This window comes from Hippopotamus amphibius, chromosome 5 (genome assembly GCF_030028045.1).
Source record: "Hippopotamus amphibius kiboko isolate mHipAmp2 chromosome 5, mHipAmp2.hap2, whole genome shotgun sequence".
In the NCBI taxonomy this organism is placed as follows: Eukaryota; Metazoa; Chordata; class Mammalia; order Artiodactyla; family Hippopotamidae; genus Hippopotamus; species Hippopotamus amphibius.
The window spans coordinates 144,588,194-144,610,390 of NC_080190.1; the positions used below are offsets into that span (position 1 = coordinate 144,588,194).

The window sequence follows — 22,197 nt, forward strand, 5'->3', positions numbered from 1 at the left end:
TTGAGAATCCACCTGCCAATGCAGGGGAGGAGGGTTCGATTCCTGGTCCAGGAAGGTCCCACATGCTGCAGAGCAACGAAGCCCGTGTGCCACAATTACCGAGCCTGCGCTCTAGAGCCTATGAGCCATAACTATCGAGCCCACATGCCACAGCTACTGAAGCCCATGCACCTAGAGCCCATGCTCCGTAACAAGAGAAGCCACCATAATGAGAAGCCCGCACACTGCAACAGAGTAGCCCCCGCCCACTGCAACTAGAGAAAGCCCACGCGCAGCAATGAAGACCCAATGCAGCCAGTAAAATAACAAATTATAAAAAAAAAAAAAAAAAAAAGAGGCTGTATGGGAACCTCTTTATTGTTCTAGGTTTGATGTCTGAGCAAGAACCAAGCTTTCCATTTATCTTCTATTATTACCGTGGGGAGTTCACTCAGCCTCTCTGCACCTCAGCTTCCGACATGTAAAAGAAGGGATGTAAATGAATGCAACAAAATTTTGTTTTAGAGAAAGATATGCTTTTTTTCTTCCCCCAAAGGAGAACTCATACAGAAACCCCAAAATGTGAAAAGGAAAAAAGTAAAGCTACTCTCATTCAGCCAGGGTGAGAGGCCAGATCCATTCTCTGCTGGGCCTCCTCCCCGCAAGCCGTGAAACAAGCCACGCACTGTGAAATCCTGCATAGAATTAGGTTGACCACTCCTGGATCTACGTCTAGAGATTTCTCCCCTTCTGTGGATCCTACCCTCTCCTCATGATTAAATGACTGATATATAATGGGTTAAAGAAATTGAATTCCCATAACAAAAAGGTCTTTAGGTACAGTGAAGCAACACTGTATTATTGCATCTGTTATACACCCATACCCACATTCCTAACTTTAGGCTCGTTACTGTCTTATGACATAAGTAGCTAGTTCACTGCTATAAACTGTGTCATATGCTATACGCATGCTTCTTGAATAACTACATACCTGAGCTTGAGGTTTGTAAAAGAATCATCATAAACGAGCAGAAACTGTCTCTTCCTGTGACAGTTCTTCAGTCAGACTTAATTTTTTCTGGCACTGGTTAATTCATGAGGCTCAATTCAGTAACTATTAATTTTGAAGTATTTGCTGAGTTCACCTCTCTTTACTTCTACTCGTTTTGCCCTTTTCCCCCTTTTGCTTCCTGACACATGCATTATATTAAGTATATTGTCTATGTTTACATATATGGTAGTGCATACACATCCCATTTTTTCACGTTTTCGCTTCTCCCTTCACCCTCTACTCATTTTCACTTATTCAAATCCTCCCTTGATTGCAGGTCTATATTCTGAACATATTACCTCTTCAGCCACTATTAACCTTTCTTAGTCATACTGCAACTTTCATTCCTTTCAACATCTCAGGCTTGCTCTCTCCTAGGCCCTATGTTAATCAGGGTACTCAACGGCTGTCAAAGCCATTTCTAGAACTTACTTTTTCAATTTTACCACCAAGATTACACTGTAAATGAGGTGCAACGAGTTTTACTCTGGATATGCTAACACATCTGTTAGCTGGAATGCAAGTTAACCTACACTCCCTCTGCCTACCAAAGACGATTACAATCTTCTAGGTAAAGAGAATAACAAGGCTTCAAGTCCAGTAGAGACAATAGAAATAAAAATGAATGAACAGTGGAGAAACAGGACTGAGTGAGCAGTTATTTTAAAAACATAAAATAACAACCCACATTTTCTGATCCTTGATTCTGTGCAAGGTAAGGTATAGCAATCCTATGAAGCAGGTAAATGTTATTATCTTCCAAATATAGATGCTGAAGCTTCGAGAGGTTGAGTAAACGTCTCAAGTTTGCATACTCTTTTAGGTGGTTGAGGAAAGATCTGAGGCCTAATTTGTCTAAATGTACAGAAGAGATGCAAACGTAGGGCTGAGGTCCTGGGTAACTGGCAGGCTAGTGATGCCTTTACAAAGGAGAACCACCCCTGGAAAAATAAGGTTTTGAAAGGATAGGTATGTTTCAGCTACGCTTGGTGTGACATGCTGGCAGGATATCTAAGGAAGATTCCCATCAACAGCCAAAGCTGTGGGACTGGGGCTCAAATGGAAGATGATTCACATCTGAATGGGAGCTGAAGCCACGAGGTGGGCAGACATCCGAACATGAACAGGCAAGAGTAAGCCATGGAAAGAATGGAAAATATAGCAGAATTAACAACAGAATTACAACAAAATGTGGCAGAATAATAAAAATTCACCTATTTGCATATATGCTCATTTACTCCTCACAACAACCCTGTGACATATTATTACCCCATTTCATAGATGACCAAACTTTGAGAAATTAAGCAATTTGACCAATGCCATTCAACCAGTATGTGACCAAGACCAGTATGTACCAAATTTACAACTCTTTCCACTATTTTTTCATACTGTTTTTTCCAATATACACTCATTCACTGTCACTGAAGGTATAAAATAGAGGCTGATGACTATTTGTCAAAGATAGCCAAGTGTGTATTGGGGGCTTGGAGGGTTAAAGGATTAGGGGGAACAAATCCATGAGACATTGTCTCCCACCCTATGCCACAAACATCACAAATTGATAACTATACAGTTTTCTCCTGAATCCAGCATTTAACTCAGACTCCTTCTCAACCCAGTGTTCCAGGCAACTGCTAGCAAACAACATGCTAGATAAAACCATCTTAAGATTATACAATCAAGATTGGGCCTTTTAGGATCATTTTCATCCTTGACCTGAGAAATATTTAATTAGTATACTTTAAATTGTCGGAGTACTCCAAGCTGGCTGGTAAGGGAAACCCATTAGAAGGTTAACATCATAAGCTAGAAAATAGGGAATAATACATCCAAGGGTCTTGGGAAATGGCAAATGGAAGCAGCAGTTAGAGAGAAAATATAGTTCAGTAAGGGTTAATGCAAAATGTGTCTAGATTTTAAAAAATAAGCTGCACTAATACAAACTGGGGAATGGCTTGGCTTAGAAAGTTGGCAGAAAAAGATTTAAGGGTCACAGTGGACTGCAAGTCAAGGCAAAATCCTGTGCTCTTTAGAAAAGCAAGCATTACAGAAAAAATGCATAAACATCAAACCCAGAAGTATTCTCTGGTAATTCTCCCAAACGCAGACTCTGCTTAATGCTCTGCCCCAAATCGGGGACATGCAGCTTACCTTCTTCGTTACACCTCACACACCCTCAGTCACTGCCACCTTCAATCAGTGTCCTATTAAAATACTTCCATGCTCAGAAGTCCCCTAGGACTCTCCACTGTGTTCAAGGCAAAATCCAAAATCCTGTCCTTTCCATAGAGGTGTTTCACACACTCAATTTGCAACTTATATTTTTGCTGTGAGCTGCTATGACTGTCATCCTCAAAGTCTGAGCTCCAGCCAGGCTCTTCTGCTCATTCTCCCTTGCACACAAGAGGTACTCTTTGGCATCTACATCTTTTCCCTGCAATGCTCTGTCTCAAATGATCTCCCTTTTTTAAGGTGTTTTCCACCCACCTCTCCTAATATGTTTTGCTCTTCAGGAAGCATTCCCTTGACAGCTAAAACAGGATACTTCTCCTATCATTTCAGGGACTATAACAATACTTATATTTACAAATTCAATTTTGCTTCTTTTGTTATTTTGTAATGTGCATTTTCTTCATCCCTAACTAGACTATAAACTTTTGTTTCTATCACTCCCCACTGCCAATTTGCCCCATTTCTTTAAAATATAAGATTTAAATAATTGATTTGATGAAACTATAGACATGGCCATGGAAAAAATCACAGATTGCACTGGAAGCTCAGCTCCAAACACTTAATACCTGAATTGCATTGGGGAAGTAGGAATTAGAGAAATTAGAAGGCAACTTGTAACTAATGTTAATAAAGTCAATTCAACTCAGTCAGCATTTACTCAAAATCCACGTTTCTCTGCTATCAAATAGCTTTTACAGGATAAAATAATTAAAGGCCGGCCTTAAAGAAGAAACAAGAATCATAAAGGGTTATTTAAAATGTTAGTGCAGGACCTGAGATAACCACCAGAAGCTGCATATTTAGATGTGGAGTTATTTCTGGTGCATAACACAGGGAGATTAACTCGATGATTGGTGATGACCTAGAGGGGTGCGACAGGGAGGCTCAAGAGGGAGGGGATATGGGGATGTATGTATAAATACAGCTGATTCACTTTATTGTGCAGCGGAAACTACCACAACAGTATAAAGCAATTATACTCCAATAAAGATCTGGAAAGTAAATAAATAAATATGCAACTTCTGATCTTGCTTAAGAACATCTTACTAAGTAGAAAAGGCACTTGGCTTATTGACAAGTGCAAAGGGTCACTGACCCTCAATACAAATGCACATTTTCTAGATTCTCTAGATACCATGACATTCTATACAGGTTTGATACTCACTGAAAGAACCTAGTAGATGATCCCATTCAAATATAACTGGAAACCAAAAAATTCTGTTTTCATGATGCCTGTTCCTCTATCGACTCACATTTCTCTATTATACCTTCAGCTTTCACTGAGGGATAAACGCTCCCAAACTGCTTTCTACCTTCTGGAAACTTACTTTGTGATGTGGATGTTGTTAAAGACACTGTCCACCATACTACTCATTGCTTTGGATGTGATTCCCCATTTGAGAAATACATTTAGTGTTTATCTCCCTATGAAACTATAATATTCCCTTTACTGTGAGAATTATTAATTTCCTCAATCCTACAATATAGGTCCCACCCATTGCACACGTTAATGTGTCTGAAATTGAAGTATTCATATATATGTGCGTCATGTATATATGTGTGTATATGTATATACACAGGTATACATTTGTATAGACATACACTTATGTGTGCATGTGTATATACTCATGTTTGTGTATGGGTATATATGTGCTGTGTGTACATACATACATATATGTGTGGTGATTTTCCCTCCAAAAGCTGTCATTAAATTGATACTGTATTTTATAAGTAATCATTTATTTTAAATTAAAATAGAATCATATCCATGTTTTCCCTTTGCCTGGTAGGAAACCCAAGGCCAAATTTTTGGCCCAATTATTTCAACCAACATGGACTCATAAGGTCTATTTTCCTTGTCAGCCCTGACATAAGCTTTTCCTAATTCTGATCTTTTAAAATTTGTTTGGCTTTGTTTTGTTTTAGCATGTTATCAAATACTTTCTACATTAAGTTATTAAATACTTTGAGTGATGGTCAGGATATAAGGGTATAATATCAATTATTAAATGTCTCTCGGTGACGCAAGTTCAAATATTTTACTCATTTCCAAAGTCCGCAAACACAAGAAAATAATGCTGACATACAGAATATCAGTCCCAAGTATTATATAAACAGGTCACTTGTAAAGCAAAATCTACTGCCCTTACATTTTTAGTTAACATTGTAATAAAGTCTGCCACCTGAACCTTTCGCCTCTCTCCGCTGCACAAAGTAATTTTGTCGTCTTAAACACTTCTGTACGATGACAACATGAATCACTCTGGGATTTGAGTAGAACTCTGTTATTATTTCCATTAAAATGTTTTCTTTCTGCCTCCTAATCCTGGAGGATATCCACAAGTCCAGCTCTAGGTCAATCCAGTAGCTGGAGAAGTATTTACAGGAAATCTCAATGAGCAAACCGCCTGTGCTCTTTTTATCAACACTGTTTAAAGATCCCAGAGAGGTGTCTGATGAAGAAAATAAGTTGTTCTAAGAAACCATTAGGGGATTTATACTTGAGACCCTCTTATCTCATAAGGAAAAAAAGTCTCCTGTAAGAGGAGGAAAAAAAAAAATCTACCACTGAACACCACGTGTGTCTTATTAAAGTTGTTTTTATTTTAGAGTGCTGTAAAAATTGTTTTATATATTTTACATTAAGATCAGAGTAGCTTACTGCTGGGTAGAATTTATAAAAGAAAGGCTCTTTTGGAATTTTCCTGTCCTTGCCTTGTTACACATAGACCATCAGGCCTTCGGTGGCATATGTAGTTGAGAAATCCTTTTTACAAGTACCCATAAAAGAGACTAGTACATGTTGCTCCAGACTATAATTAAATGGGGCTAACAGAGCTCCAGATGGGAAGCTGTAGAGAATGGCACAGAGGTGTGGGTTTGCTCACTCACTCCCTAGCCCCTCCGGCAAGCAACCCTGGCACCAGGACAGATCAAAACGCAACTGGAAGAAGAGGTTGTCTTATATCCCCTCCCTCAGCCTCCACGTGATGGGTCCTGGCAGGCCCTTGGATTTCTACGTCTAAGTCCAAGACTATACTTCGTCTTGCCCTCTCTGGACTTTCCACAAGCTCCCATACACAGCATATGGGGGCCCACTTTTCTGCTCCTCCATCTCCTCAGATCCTTACCCTCTGAAATGTGAGAATTAGAAAATCTGAAAGAAATCATTGCTTAAAAAAAAAAAAGAACAAAAAACGCCACCACCACTACCAGGTGCCAATAGTTATTCCCTACCCACTTTTTCAGAAATAAGCAAAAATAAATAAATAAATAAATAAAGGGGGTGGAGGGGCACGAGGGAGAGGATACATCACAAGACACTGCCTAAAGGCTCATTGTTAAGGCAGATGAAGCAGGAATTACAGATATTTTAGCTACTGAGAGAAATGTTTGGGAGCAGGTGGATCTTTGTCAAATGTCAATTTGATGATAATCATACATTTACATTTAAGATGTGGCTGCTTATGCGTGACTGTCCCAGTTTATAATCACTATAAAATAAACATTACCATTCGCTGCCATGTGTCCAGAGTACCCGGGAAATAGTATGGTTTGCTTAACTTAAAGTGACTAACACACATCATTGATTTTAAAGGAAACAAAGTATTTAGCACAGCAAACAAAAGGGCAACAAGAATTCCCCTTTTTTAGACGCCCTCTTCTTCATATAAAAATTTCAATATCTACATTCCTGACAACTCAAAGTTTCAAAAGAAAAGAGGTTTTTCTCTTATCCTCTCTCTTCCAAACAACTCTTGAGGTTGGCATGTATAAAACAGACCACATAAATTGCAACTCAAATGTAAACAAAATGTAGAGAAATAAAGAACATATGTCTAAAGCATATTTTCTTGACCCTATCCTACTGAAAATGTGCTTATTTCCTGTTCTCGGTTTAATCCATCACAATCTACAACCATCTTTAGTTATAGTATCTAATGCCTAATCCACATGTTACTGTCAGTTTATATACAGAAAACAAAAATTAGAGAGGTCTTATTACTATTGCCTTTTAAAAAGTAGATATTTGCAGAGAATCTGGTTCTAAGATGCTAAATAGTATTTTCTTTTGTATCCTACCAAGTTAAAAGCCACTTACAAACAAACAAAATAGATGCTGGTCAAATCATGTCACATAAGAGGAGTGAGTTATTTTCAAGTTGAAATCATAGGTAGGGGCAATTTTTATATTTACATTTTAGCACAATCCTGAGAAAATACTACAAAAATACAACGAGGGCTTAGAGAACTGCACCATATTGTTACTAACAACTGCAGTATTGTGAGTTGAGGCAGCCATGAGCAAAAGACAGAAAACTATCTGAGCATCAGTCAAAGCATCCCCTACATTACACTAGCAGTCTGAGTGCTTAGATGTGTCAGAAAGAGAAAAGCCATTGCAGGCATGGAGCTCCTAGATGTGGGGAGGGGCTCAGATCCCCAGGGCCCCTGGGCAGGCCAGAGAGCAAGGGGGCAGAGAGGAGTGCTGGGTGTGGCTCCACTGAAGACAGCCTCAGGGGGAGGGCCACTATGAAAGACTATGGATGGAAAGAATAATCTTGAAGTCACATTTTTCCCCCCCAACAAAATGAGGACCAATGATACTAAAATTACAGAAGAAGATGGCCTTAATAGGAATGGCTGAATCAAAACAAAGCCAGTGGCTCAACACTTCGGCATTTATGAAATGACCTTTGGGGTATGTTTCACCAGCTGTCTCAAGTGGGAGGACTTTGGGAGGGAGTGGTGATGGCAGAGTGTCATGTTTTTAAAAAATATGTGTCAAACAAAAGTAAAATGATGCATTGGAGTGGAAGGAGAAATCATTTAAAGTCAGCTACTTCGATGCTGGACAACCATAGCTTTTATCTTTGAATTTTATTATAAGGAACGAGGAAAAGGCACAAGAAAACTTGCGTTTCCTGGGTAAAATGTTGGTCCTGCTCTTGGTTTTACCATTAATAACTTGCTACATCTCCATGGACCAGTCAGAGCCTCCTGGATCTCAGCTCCTTCCTCTTCCATAATACGTAATGGGAGAAATCAATGATGTGCATAAAACATAACCATTGAGTCAATGTCTTAAAAAACTTTCCCTTAGGCTTCAAAAGATCTCCGTCATTCAGATCTCTGATCAAATGTTACTCCCTCAATGTCCCTGAACACCCTATATAATACACTCCCAATCCAATCTTTCACTAGCTCCTTTTCCCACTTTATTTCTCTTGACATAGCTCCCATCTCCACATGAAATTATGCACTCATCCACTTCTCTATTGCCATGATTCCACTAGAAAAAAACACTGTAAGAACCTTGAACAATATCACACCTAGACCAATGATTGGTACACACAGCACTGCTCAATAAATGCCTGATGAAAAAATTAAAACTAGCTGCCATGGGCCTGTAAAGATGGGATGGAATATTTCAGGTTGAGGTGGTGTTGGCCAATCCTGTGAAAGACTACTGTCCCCTCCAAATGACATTTCCGCCCCCACCCCCCATACATGAACATCTTCCAACTTCGTACCTCAGCAACCATGATTTTGTTCTTCCATTTGTCATTTAAATATAATAGCATGTTTATATTTTTCTATTAATATATTGCCTAATGTACAACATAATCCAGATTTGAAATTCCTTCCATTTAAGGCTGCAAGTTAGGGAATTCCCTGGTGGTCCAGTGGCTGGGACTCCACACTTTCACTGCCAAAAGGGCACAGGTTCAATCCCTGGTCAGGGAACTAAGATCCTGCAAACCACGCAGTGCAGCCAAAACATTTTTTTAAATAAAAAAAATAAAGCTGCAGGTTATATATTAATAGAATAACGTGGTCCCAACAGGATGAATCCTATTAGTGTGCTCAGGGTGGAAGGGAGGGGAGTGAAGACAGTTACATCTGCTGTGAGTAGAGTCTTCATTTTTAGTAGTATGTTCTTTTTTCCCCTTGTTTCCTACATTCATTGTTCAATTGTTTTTCCTCTTAACTCATTGTCAATCTTTCCCTTTTTTCGAGTGTCTTTTATGATCCCCTCCTCTTGCCTTGCCTTCTCTATCCTCCTGCTGTCTTGGTAGCTAAACCACTGGTCATAGGCAGATTTTACAAGAGTCTTGTTCAGCCTTTGAGGGGTCACTATCTGTGAAAAGGAAGGAGGAGGAAGGAAGAGGTTGAAAGCTGCCAGATGTAAAAGGCTTGGCAAATGCACACAGTGCAGCTACTGGAAAAGAGTTCAGTTCTTGGTCATGACACAAAGCTCTTGGACTTACAATTCTCTTCCTCACCCTTCACATGACAACCACAAAACCTATCCATATCTTTTTGCAATTAGTCGTAGAATTATTGGATTTTAGGACTGGACTGGATCTTAGAGATTGCCTACCCCAATACCTTCAATTTAAAATGAGGAAATAGAGGCCAAGAGAGGTTAAGTGACTTGCCAAGGGTCATAGATTTAATGAGTTGACATGGTGCAGGGACCCAGATCTCCTGATTTAGACCGGAGTCCCGAAAAATAAGTGTCAGAAAAGCCCAAGGTGCTCTGCAGATTATGTCATCAGAAATGAAAGAAAAGATAACTAATCAAAAAAAAAAAAATTGGAAATGAACACTAACTTCAAGTCATACATCAATCGCTGACTTCAGACACTTCCAAATATTCTTTCATTGTTTAAAAGCAAATAAGCATATGATTATTAAGGAAAAATAGGCTAAAGCATTACACTGTTGTTTTTAAATCTTATAGCCATTTATTGTCTCATTTTTAATAGTTTTCAGTGTAATATCTATATACTTAGGACTACTCCATTGCACTGACCTCTAACGTATGCCTTCCAGTAATGAAAAGCAGCTGATTTTAATGTGCCTGTGCTCTAGTGTGAAGGAGGTTAAGGCTGTGTTTGTGTGCAATCAGGTTAAGATTGGCTCCAACAAGAGAAAAATCCATACATATGTTGAAAAGATCTGAAAAATGCCTGTATTCCCAACCTGATTACGACTTACATTTTTGCATGGTTTGTCAAAGCAGATCACTGAAATCAAGTCAAGATGTAAAATGGGATAAAGTGGTTTTCTTCTCCATTCTTCCATTAATCACCGTGACCTATTGAAGAAAGGAACTTTTTCCTCTCTCACCTGAGGCAAGGTGGGATACTCCACTGGAAGTTATGCCAATTTTTATCAATTGGTGCTCAAGTTCCAAAATTAACTTCCTAGTTTTCATTTCCTACATTTGTAAATAGATGTTATTTTATTGCAGTCAATTTCCATTTCTAGCAACAATTCTATGTTAGATCCCTTTTTAAAAACATAAAACAAATTGCAATATAATTTTTTAAACCTACTGACTTTAAAGGTTACTTAAAAATTGAATTTATTAAACTGAATATGTAGATACAGGGATTAGAGCAATGCTAGAGCTAGGCCCTCCTAATGTCTATCCTAATAAATAATATTTGGTAAAACCTAAATGTAAATTAGAGTTCATTACTGGTTCACTTGTCAAAAAGAGAATATTAACAGATGATACATAAATATTTGTTTTGACATAATTTTAATTGCTGACTGTGTCAAGTTATATCTGTTAAGACAGTACACTTGCTGGAAGCGTAAAAAAGAAAAATGCAATAAACATTATAGGTTAAAAATTTAGCTGTTATCTACAGATTTCTCAAGCAAGACTGGGGCTAAGTCAAAATAGTTTCAGAGGGGAGGGGAACATGCTGGCTCTTGTTACACATAAGCATGTTTGTTATAGGAGCATTTTCAGGTTCATTTTTGCTATTAACGTAAACCACAATTGGGGGACCACGTTGCTGGAAGAGGAATGGGGGGGGTAGTTATATAAACAATATACAACAAAGAAAGCCTTTATTTCCAATACCTGAATACATCAGGTTTGTTTTTAGGCACAAGGTTGCAGGTTAAATGCTCTCAGCTATCCAAGAAGTGGCTTATTAGTTTTGTAAGAAAATATTTTCTTATATTTTGACTGAAAAATACCCAGTTTAACTGAACAAAACCATCCTTGTTAGTGAAAAGCAGACCCAAAAAAACTTTGTTTCAAAGACTCAGCAAAGAAAGCAAAACTAATTCAAGAGGAAAAGCTGCCTTCCTAATAGTAGCTTCTGAATCTGGATCTAATAGTTCTCAAAGGCCGACTGGAGTCTTCAAGTCTTAAAAGTTTTGTCTTCCTCCATGGATCACAGACGTTCTCTATGGGGCAGCATAATATGGATATAAATCCATCCTAAGCAGATATATATTCCCTCTCTGCACTACAGCCACGAAGCTGAAAAGCTATGCCTCAACAGCAAGAACAAAGGCAAATGAAAGTTTTGACTATTTCATAGGGCAGTTTTCTAAATGCAGTTTTCTTTTTTGCTTTTCTATTTCACGCACTAGAAAAATCCGAACTTCATCTTTGGCAATGCGGCATTCACTAGTGATAACAAGAGATTATGCTCTCAGAAGCACTGCCTCAGCACTGAGAACTGCATTTCAACATACTGTCTCGACTCCAGCCAGCACCTGAGCTATGTACACGTCTAATTTGTAAGTGGGCCTAATCCTGTCATTACAGAATAATTACCGCAAATCAGCACAATTACTACAAAGACACAAATAAACATACATATACCAGTAGCTGTTTTCCACAAATTATTATCAAAACAAAGAGAACCGGCTAATTGTGGTAACATTAAGACAATGTTTATTCCTCCCAGTGTTTGGGCAAGTTTATTTTCAGTTGTCATCTTCAACTAGTAATGATACAGATGATTTTACAGATTCCATAAACCTTTCTAATCTAAACTCTTCTCAACTGAAAGTTGGCTGCTTCTCTTACAGCAACATCTGCAAAGGCCTGATTTCATAAGAACTGGCTTGTACGGTATGTTAACAACAACAACAAAAAAGTAAAAAACCGACACACACACTCTTTCGGAAACTCGTTTTAAAAGTTCACTTGTAATGTAGTCTTCTAATTATTTTCAAGGTATGGTGAAATTAGATTAAATATTCACTTTATATTCTTCACAATTTAATCATTCTAAGGTTAAGGAAGCATAATGTAGAATTTTCTCACCAATGTTATTATCAGGTTTCCCTCATGGATAAATACTTTTTTGGGAGCGAGGGTGATTAGGCAGGAGGAGAATTCAGAAAGCAGAAAATAGGGATTATCCAAACTTACCTCCTGGACAATGCCTCATGGCCATCTTACATCTCCTGGATTCAGCAATGGTTGGACATGGTATCGTGTCTTTTGCTGGCTTTTTAACAATTTGCCGTGTTCTGGTTTCCAGACCCCACTTAAATCCACATGTGCGATTATTTCTGCTACAAGTTCCCCATTCACTCCAATGGCCAACCTCACATCCTTCTAATAGAGAGAAAACACAGATAACAATTTGCTATACATTTCTCCACTGTCACAAAATTTATATAGCAGTGTTTCTCCACTCCCCCACCTTCAGACACCAAAAATTAAGTTGTACACCCCACAAGACCTGTATACACCTTTTGGGAACTTTAACTCTTTGAATTATGGAGTTATATATAAAAGCAAGTAACTGCTACATAAGTAATTTTAAAACTATTACTTTCTATTTGTCTTAGTTCATTTTTTGAAGGGATGCTACTGGTCCATTCTAAAGACACTGAAATATATAATCTTTAAAAGATTTAGCAGCTAAAAACTACAGTAAAAGATACTATTTTCATACCATGACAGGAGACAAAATTTTACAGGTTAATTCTGCATGCCCCCACTGAAATTCACAAGTGTTAGTTTTATTTGGAAGTAAGTACTTGATGAAAAGGATAGGAAGTGTATCTCATTTTCTGATTATCTCAATTCTTTTAACAGGTGTCTGACACCACAGTATGTATTTCTTATTCCCTAAGTTGATGCTGTACATTACTATTGTTTGAAAAGTAAACAAATATGGTCAGATATTTGAAAATGTATGTTTTCCTAGACATGTAAGCTTTTAGCATCCCCTTTTATAAGTTCATATAGTGGAAAAGTAGGCTACCCTCCAACACCCTGGGATGGGAGGAGGGGGGAGGAGATAAAGGATAAAAATATACAAAGTTAAGCCTCCTCATCAAATTCACCATTAAAAGCCCCATCACAATAGCAGATGAGGACTCAGGCCCAGAGTCCACACACTATAAGTATTTCCACATTCCATATCTCAGCAGGCATCATGGGAACTCTTCAATTTTTCAAAGCTATTTAAGATTTTTATTTAGGGGAATGCATAGGACTTTATTGTTAATTTCTTAATATTTAAGGCTTTCATAAGAATTTCCACTAAACATTTGTAATGAGTGTGGGTCTTGCCTCTCAAAAGTAACATTTTGAATATGCTCTGCTGGTGACTTTCTTATTTTTCAATAGAGTGCTGCCTGTGTGCAGGTATTAACTCACACATATATAGGAATATATGTACACATTTCTTCAAAAGCCTCGCATTTAAATGTGTTCTCTGCAAGCTTTCGAATACATAATTACAGACTACTTCAATATTTCTGCAGGGGAAAAGTTCTCAATTTAAGTCTCCATTTTAAAGAGACGGAAAGTCTCATTTATAATACATTGCTCTGTTGTACACCATATCAGATGTATAACATGTCAGATAAAATTCAGGCAGGGTGGGGGTGGGAGGGGTGAAGATGCCATTACATCTAAGATTAGATTGAGGCATTTATCAATATGTAGGTACTGACAGAGCTTTACCTTTTAATCAGTGGTATAAAATTACCAAAGCTTTTTTAAACACTCAAAAAATATGGAATTTCTAAAATATGTATTCCTAATTGCTATTCACAAACAGCATATATGTGTAGATTAAATTATGCATTCTACATATCTAAGTTTAGTAAAATTGTTCTAATGCACTTTGCAGCATGCAGTCAATCAGTTGGCACAAAAAGAAATTTCTTCTCAAATGAACTTTTATTTAATATACAAACGGCTAAACAAGAAGCTCCATAATTAGGACAGATAACAAAAGTGACAGACTAGCTAACCACATGGTACTGCTTGAAAATTATGTTTTCCTTCTAACAAAACATTTTTCTCTAACGGTTACTAATGATTTTATTAAGATAATTAAGTGGATGTATTACATAAATGATAAAAACATTATTCTCAGCATTTAAGTGGTTTAACTGAGCAGATGTACAACTAACAAATTTTGTAACAAAATGTAATATATGATAACACCCAACAGCAGAAGGTCAGCAAAGAACTTAAATAATATTCAGTTCTAATTAATAACAAGATAACCGATTTGTTTCTAGGATGAATATATCCAGCATGCAATTTTTTCCCCAAGGAATGGGTACTAAAATAACAGTTGAAGTTTGAAAGTTACATGAAAAACTACTCACCCACACATTCCATGGTTTCATCTAATGATGCAAAACCATCTGGACATTCCTCAAAGCAACGGCCTCTATGCAAATAAAAGCCTACTTTGCACTTGGTACAAAAGTCTTTGCTAAAGCAAGAATCACAGTTTTCTATTCTGCATCCTAAAAGCAATTTTCAAGAGAAAGAGAAAATTTCAGTCAAAAATGTACTGGTTTTGCAAAAAAACTTTCACAAACTCACCGGTTAGCTCAACTGGATTTCTAGTGGTCTGAGAAATATGTGTCCAACTCATTTGTTTCCTGATACCATCTCCTTCTAAATCACTCCTACCTCTTCCAACAGCTTACCACATCAATAGGTTAAGACAAAATTCCAGCCTGGGGCCCTAGGCAACATGAGACCCTTCAGAAATTTTTGCAACTCCAAATGGGATTAAAACAAAGAATTAAAAAGAACAACACCCCCACTACAAATTACATTGCTGCTGGGATTGAAATCTGTTCTGCTCTCTCAAAGACCTACCATGAGAAACACAACGGGAACGCTCTAATCAGTATCTTCTGTTCCAAGACATTAAATTAAAATTCTGTTCAATGCATTTAATTTCATCAGAGGGTGTCTTAACTAGGAGGAGTACTTCAGGTCATTTTTTTAAAAACCCATAATGTGCCATACACTTCCATTTAGTCTTCATAACAACCCACCATGGTGAGCAGTAGTGCCCCTATTTTGCAAATAAGGAACCTGAGACTAAATCACAAAGCTGGTAGTGGCTGAGTGGGTTCTGAAAGTCCCCAAATGGACTGCCTTCTAAATCTGTTCTTTTTCTCTATGACACATTAATTGAATTTCGTTGGAAACATTTGGTGAAAGAGAAGTGCTTTCAGGTCTGCTAAGTGTGGTTTTGAATCCCAGCTCTGCCCTTACCAGCTCTGTAACTCTGAATAGCTACATGCCTCTCTGAGCCTCTGTTTCCTTCTGTATAAAACAGGGACATCACTTTACAAGGCTATTGTGAGGATTTACAATAATCTATGTAAACTGACTAGCTCATAATAGGTAGTCTGCAGATAGAAGCACCAGTGGATTAGAAACATGTATTTTTTCCACTAAACCATTTACATTACAATAAGGTGTAAAAAGAAGCAATAATTTACAGGCTTGTATTCTAGGTCAGATTCCCTGGTATGCCAGTAACATCTGGGGCAGAGGTAATTGGTTTACACAGGTGAAAATAAATGAACTCTAAACTACTCTTCAAGGAGAAGGAAGGAAAGGTTGGAGAACTGATTAACTGAAAGGTGAGGTTTTCAACAGATTACAGTGCATTATTACTTGTAACAGATTTAATTGATGGCAATTAACAGCACATAAAGCTCTATGAAAACTCCCTGGCAACACTTTTATTCATTTAACAAGCCTCTGAGTGCCAGTAGTGTATTTGGTGCTTTAACGATTCAGAAATGCTTTAAAATATAATTTCTGCAACCAGAGATACAATTGAATAAAAAATATAACCAAAACATGAAATCACTGAACATCAAAATTTTGAAAATTGAGAAGGTAAAGCCAGAAAGTAGAATACAAACACTAAAAAAAAGTTTGTTAAAATAGATTACATTATAAATAATGACAGTTTCTAGACTTACAAAAAGAAAATGGCAATCTTCACCTTTCAATTAAGTCTAAACACGTTTTCATGTATTAAATGACCACCATGAAGCAGCTAATTCAATTTCTAAAATGTTACCCAAATTTTCAATTGGAAAAACCAACTATGTGTGGGTGAAAGTCCACAGTCAAATTACACATTGCTCTTTCAGGGGAGGATGGTGGGCACAGAAGAATGGTTTTTTGCCCTATAAAATGTTCATTTGTAGTCTTAAATGCTATAAAGTATGTTTTTATAAAATGGTGGTCTGTCGCTGGTCAGTAGCTTCTTAATCACGGTCAAAATACATGACCATCATGTCCACAAATTGTTGGGTTTTTTGCTACATTTTTTTTAAAAAGCAAGCAGCTCTTCCTGTTCGCAGAATTATTTCCCAAGAAATAATGATAAACATTCCAAAGGATGAAACAGAACTAAAGGGCGTAGAGAACAAACCATGTATATTAAAAAAAAAAGAAAAAAGTTTATACATTTCCAAATCTGCTGTTACGTATAAGATCTGATTTGTTTTTTTAACATGGGCTGCACCACGAGCTTTTTGACCAAAAACTTATAGCAATAAGCAGTTGGAAATAATTTTACAAAGTCCTTTCCTGATCTTTATTGTTACTTGTAGCTCTCTCTTCTCATTTCATTCCATGCTCCTAATACCAGTTCACAGAATGTGGAATTTCTGAAATACCTGTCATTCTCTCTAAGGTCCCTAAGGACTTCTTCAAGCATAAATCTGGCTAGAAAAAAGCTTAATTATTTGTCCTCAAATTTAAGTACAATAAAAATCTGATACATTTAAATTGTAAAATGCTACAACTATGAAAAAGCACAAGGTGAATTATAAGCAATGACTGAGAATAAGCTCTAAGCCCCATCATTGAATGAAAAGTGGCAAGTTGCAGGATACACAGAGAATGATGCAATAAAACCACATCCACACATGTATGTGTATGCATATGAAGTCGCTTAGAGAAATTAATTTGCGAAGGGGGAATAGAGGAATTTTGAAATGTTAAAAATTTTATTTCTGAGTCTTATGAATCTTTTTAATTATAATGTATTTATGTATTAAAACAAAAAAGATATTTCAATATACATTTGTGACCTACTTAAATATACAGAAAATAGCACTATATTAACATTCTAAAAGAAACTCTTGATTTTTAAACAGGCAAGAATGAATAAAGAAATATTATCCATCCCATTTTTTTTTCAGATTTAGAAGCATAAAATTATACCCCTTATACAACAAAGTTGAACCAGCCTTAGCCTTCAAAACAATCATTTGACCATCTCTTGCAAGTATCCTTGTTCATATGTTCAATGGTGCTTTCCAAATCATTAGGAAAAAAGCTAAATATTTTTTACTCATTGAAGCATTTAAATAAAAGCTTTGATTGGTGCCAAAGTTGTAATGTCATTCCAAAGCTCCGCTGACCTTCCTGGTCTCAGTCACTCTTTGCCACAACATAAAACCAAAGCAAGTCGCCTATACACTTAGCAGCCTGAACTGACACAACATATTTCATCACAAACACCTTTGAACCGAAAGTTTTCTAAAGCTAACAATTGCATAAAGACACCTACACTGCCAGTCTGCTTCTTGACACACTTCAGCCGTGAAAACTTTTGCTCACTGGCTCCAGGTCCACCCGTGACCCCCTGCCCACTTCAGCTACTTCTCCCAGCACTAACTCTTCTGCTTTAGCGAAAACACCATTTGTGTGGCCTCATAGTCCCATACTTTCCCCTCCAGCCAGAAACCTTTCCCCAAACAACTTCTTAAACTTGTTATCCTTAAATAACCAGGATTCACATCAACTCTATTAACTCATTTTTTTTTTTACACAAAAGGAATACATTCTCATTACAAATAAAAATTCAACACAATACAGAAAGTGTAAAGGAAAAAACAGAAATATTCTTCCTTGCCTGAATGACACATCGGATCTACTTCCCAGAAATAGCCACTGTGTTAGCTACTGTATGAACACGTCAGGAAAATCTTTACGTCCATTTTATAAGTAAATGAGTTTCAAAACACCAATGGGATCATTCAACACACTGAAAAACTTTGTAAAACTTTATACTGAGCAAGAAAACAGGTATATCAAACTTTACGAAACATGGTGCTTGTCTATAAAAAAATTTGGGCTTTAAGTCCTTGTTCAGAAATACAAGTCCCTGCTTTATCCAACTTACATGCTTTTAAATTGCAGTGCCTCCTCAAAAATGTAACCCACCAAATGAGGATGGCCAGTATTGGTTTAAGTAAAACCATTGTCTAAGTAAACCTGTGTCCAAATGCAATCTGATGGGGCTGTCATCTGGCAGGGAGGCTTGCTCTAGTCAAGAAACAGAAAAATAGCCTGGGTACCTGTTCTGTCCTTCCACAGTACCCATACCGACTCCATTATAACATTTCTCAAATTATACTCTAGTTCAGTTCAATAGTTCATTCCAAACATTCTCTAAAAATGGAGTATGTGCCAGGTATTGTGCCACTTCATGAGAACATAAAACTATAATACCCATCCCCTGCCCTGGAGGTCTAAAGCCAAAGAGAGGGGCCATGTGGCACTTTCACGGCATTGCAACATAGCACAGGAGATATTAGAAGCATGTGCTGGGTACATTAGAGGCAGAGAAGAAAGATCCATTTCTGTTCTGCCATTACAAACTATTTTTTTTTCAATCTCTGAATTCCTTGTTTGTAACACAGTGCCGGACACATGGTCAAGTTTTAGTGCTTGCCAAGTGAACACCATTTAAAAATTCGATTCCTTTATATTTAAGAACTCATTTGAATGCTTAATATGAGATTGCCTGCACATGCACTGTAAATATCTTTAATATAAAAACAAAATCCATGGTTGCTGGTAAAGGACTACAAATCTTATTGGAGGAATAAATAATCCAACATCTGAAAACAATTATAATGGAGAATGTAAATACCGAAGTGTGGCAGGTCACGGGTGCTATGGAAGTTGGAACCTCCTCCGCTGAGCAGGTTTGAGAGAGACAGAGGGGAGAGCAGAGTCCTGGGAGGGTGACTCCATCTACCATAACACAAAGCGGATGGTTCGCATGGTGCGTGTTGGCCCGATGAAGAGTGGTGTGAGCGAACTGGGGGTTAGATGGAGGGAGCGGTTACTCGGATTTAGATGGTGTGTATGGGAAATTTCACCTATATTTTACTTAGTTTGAAAAAAGGAGGTAAAATTAAAAAGTATTTGTAGTTTTAAGTATTTAAGTTAGAAAATGAACAAAAATGAAGTGAAGTTCAAGATTAGGGCTTGGTCTAACTAGTAGTAAGAGGTCCCCATAGATTGAGCATGAGACTACATGATCAAAATGGTATCTGGTTTGTTCCCTCATTTTGACAGGTAACAGCCCCTCGGGGCCAGGCATCATGAGGATAGCCGAAGGGACAGATGAAAAAGCAACGTTCCTGTACTTCAGGATCTTCTGTCTACCGATAGGAAAGGTACCGAGGCTGGCAACAAGGTAAGAACATAACTATGCTAAAGTCTACGCAGCGTGAGCTGGGGAAAGCATATATTCAGGAAATTAAGCTTCCTGAAAGCAGGAAGAGAGTGGAGGTAAGGAAAACCATGAGAGGCTCATAGCTAACAGTCATGGGAAAAGGAATTACAATGAATCAACAGAACCAACAAACCGGGTGGAGGAGGAGATGAACTGAGAGAAGAGAAAGAGCCACAGTTAACCCCCTCCCCCACCTCTTCCTTTGGTGCGGCAGCTCTCAGGGCCTCTCTCAGGGCCTCGACACACCGTGAGAGTTTTATTTCTCTCCCCAGCAAAATCTGGATGGCAAAAACCACCTCTTATATGAATATCTCAGCGTGGCTAATAATACAAACAAAAAACTGAAAACCTGAAATGAAAGACAAAGAAAAACCAACCTTTGTTCAACCCAGCTGGGAGAATGTAACTCTATAGGTTACAATCCATTAGTGGGGAAAGGAAAGAATCAGTGAGGTAGAGAAGACCTCAGACATACACAGAGGAATCTATTCTTTCTTGGTCATCGGGGCTGTGGGCGTCAGGCTCCTCAGCACACGTGAATATCTGACTGTCTGTTGTTCTCTAATTGCCCTTTGGTGTCAACCTCCTGGCACCTCCTTCAGAACATGGCAGACATACCCACGTGGGGGGTGGGGGAAGGTTTAGTCTTCCGGTTGCCGTTGCAAGGATCAAAGAGCATCAAGTCAAGCCCTGGAAGACCCCAGAGGTTTCCCAGCTCAGTGTATGCTAAAATTTGAACAGAAATTAAAGGGACAGGTTGTTCCAAAAGACATCTGAAATGAGACCTTCAGCAATTTTTTTCACATGGAAAGTACTAGACTGTGCAACGTCACATGAGGTTTCTTAAAATTGTTTAAATATTTTTAGGCTTCTCTAACAACTTCAAATACTGCTGTTTAGCATTTCTTCTCAAAACTTGCAATGGTTTTTATAAATATCCCTAAATAAAGTTTTTAAGCTTTATGTTACCCAAATCATGCTTTTCTAATGTGTACTATTGCAGTAATCCCATTAGAGTAGAGGCTGATGAAAACTCATGACCTAAAATCTAAAATTACATTTTTTCTAGTAGGGTCTGGTTACACACAGCTCATCAGAAGCGTAATTATATTTTAACCTAAAGAAAATAAAGGACAGATTCAGAGGTTTCAGGACTCAGTGTTTCATATTTACAACTGAGCTATTTGAATGATGATGTGGAAAATCAGCATTAATTTCACTAAATTAAGAGAAGATCCAGGGTATAGTCTGTGTAAAACCCACCAGAATGGATTTTAGTCAAGACTGCATTTATTAGTTAGGAAAGTTAGCACAGAGAGAAATTTAACTATGCCAGGTGCAGAATAGGACACCTCGAACAAGAGCCAAAGGCAGGGAAAAAGAACTACGCTGGGAATATAGTGGCTTTTCAAATAGTACAGTGGTTAGCACGTCTGAGGTTACAATCCTGGCTCCCTTACTGTTGTGTGACTATCAGCAAATCGGTAAAACTCTCTTCGCCTTAGTATCCTCACCGTTAAAAAGGATTTGAGGCCCTATCTCAGAGTTGAGAGGAGTCAGAGGTTTAATAGAGGCAAAGATCTCAGCATAATATCTGAGGAAAGAACGTGAGCTATTATGAGCGTAAAAATTTGCCATCTAGGCTCGTCCAAGATGGCGGATGGAAGGAAGCTCAAATAAGGTATCAAGACACTGTATGTGTATGAGTATATGTATATATAATTATTTTAATTATATATCCTATACATTCATGTAATAAATTTTAATTATATATATGTGTGTGTATACATATATATATAAATACATAATGTACTACTCAAATGAAAGGCATTTTTTTTTTTTTTTTTTAGGCACATGGGCTTAGTTGCTCCATGGCATGTGGAATCTTCCCAGGGCAGGGCTCGAACCCGTGTCCTCTGCATTGGCAGGCAGATTCTTTACCACTGCACCACCTAGGAAGTCCTGAAAGGCATTATTCAAAGACTACTATCTATAGTAAACATAGTAGCTTTACCCTTGTTTAGGTCATACAACTAAACAAACTGAATATAATCATTTGTTGAGTACCTACATGGAGAGTCATCTACTTCAAACATTCAGAGCCAGAATTTAGGAAAACAGATCTAAATGTAATTTTGAATTTAGGTGGGAAAAAAATTACCACCTCTTTGTGCGCTACTCCCTTCACCATCAGGTAGGAGGAAAAAATATCTGACTTACCTATATCAGATCATTGTTCAGAGTACCAAATTAAAGATGAGAGCAAAAAGAAAAGGTTAAAAGACACCACATAAAATTTGTATTACTTTCTAGAGCCAAATAAGCCTAACCTTCAAC

General features: G+C 37.7%; 1 protein-coding gene across 2 annotated transcripts in view; it reads right to left on the reverse strand.

Annotated features, from left to right (window-relative positions):
- The window catches only part of RSPO2 (R-spondin 2), a 147,105-nt gene that overhangs the window by 38,636 nt on the left and 86,272 nt on the right, over nt 1–22,197 (reverse strand). The window contains exons 4-5 of one of the 2 annotated variants that reach the window (XM_057736320.1): nt 14,666–14,809; nt 12,459–12,647 (exon numbers count right to left, since the gene is read on the reverse strand). In XM_057736320.1, coding sequence (XP_057592303.1) covers nt 12,459–12,647; nt 14,666–14,809 — 333 coding nt within the window. The remainder of the gene's footprint in view (nt 1–12,458; nt 12,648–14,665; nt 14,810–22,197) is intronic. The other variant, XM_057736321.1, reaches the window with a different exon arrangement.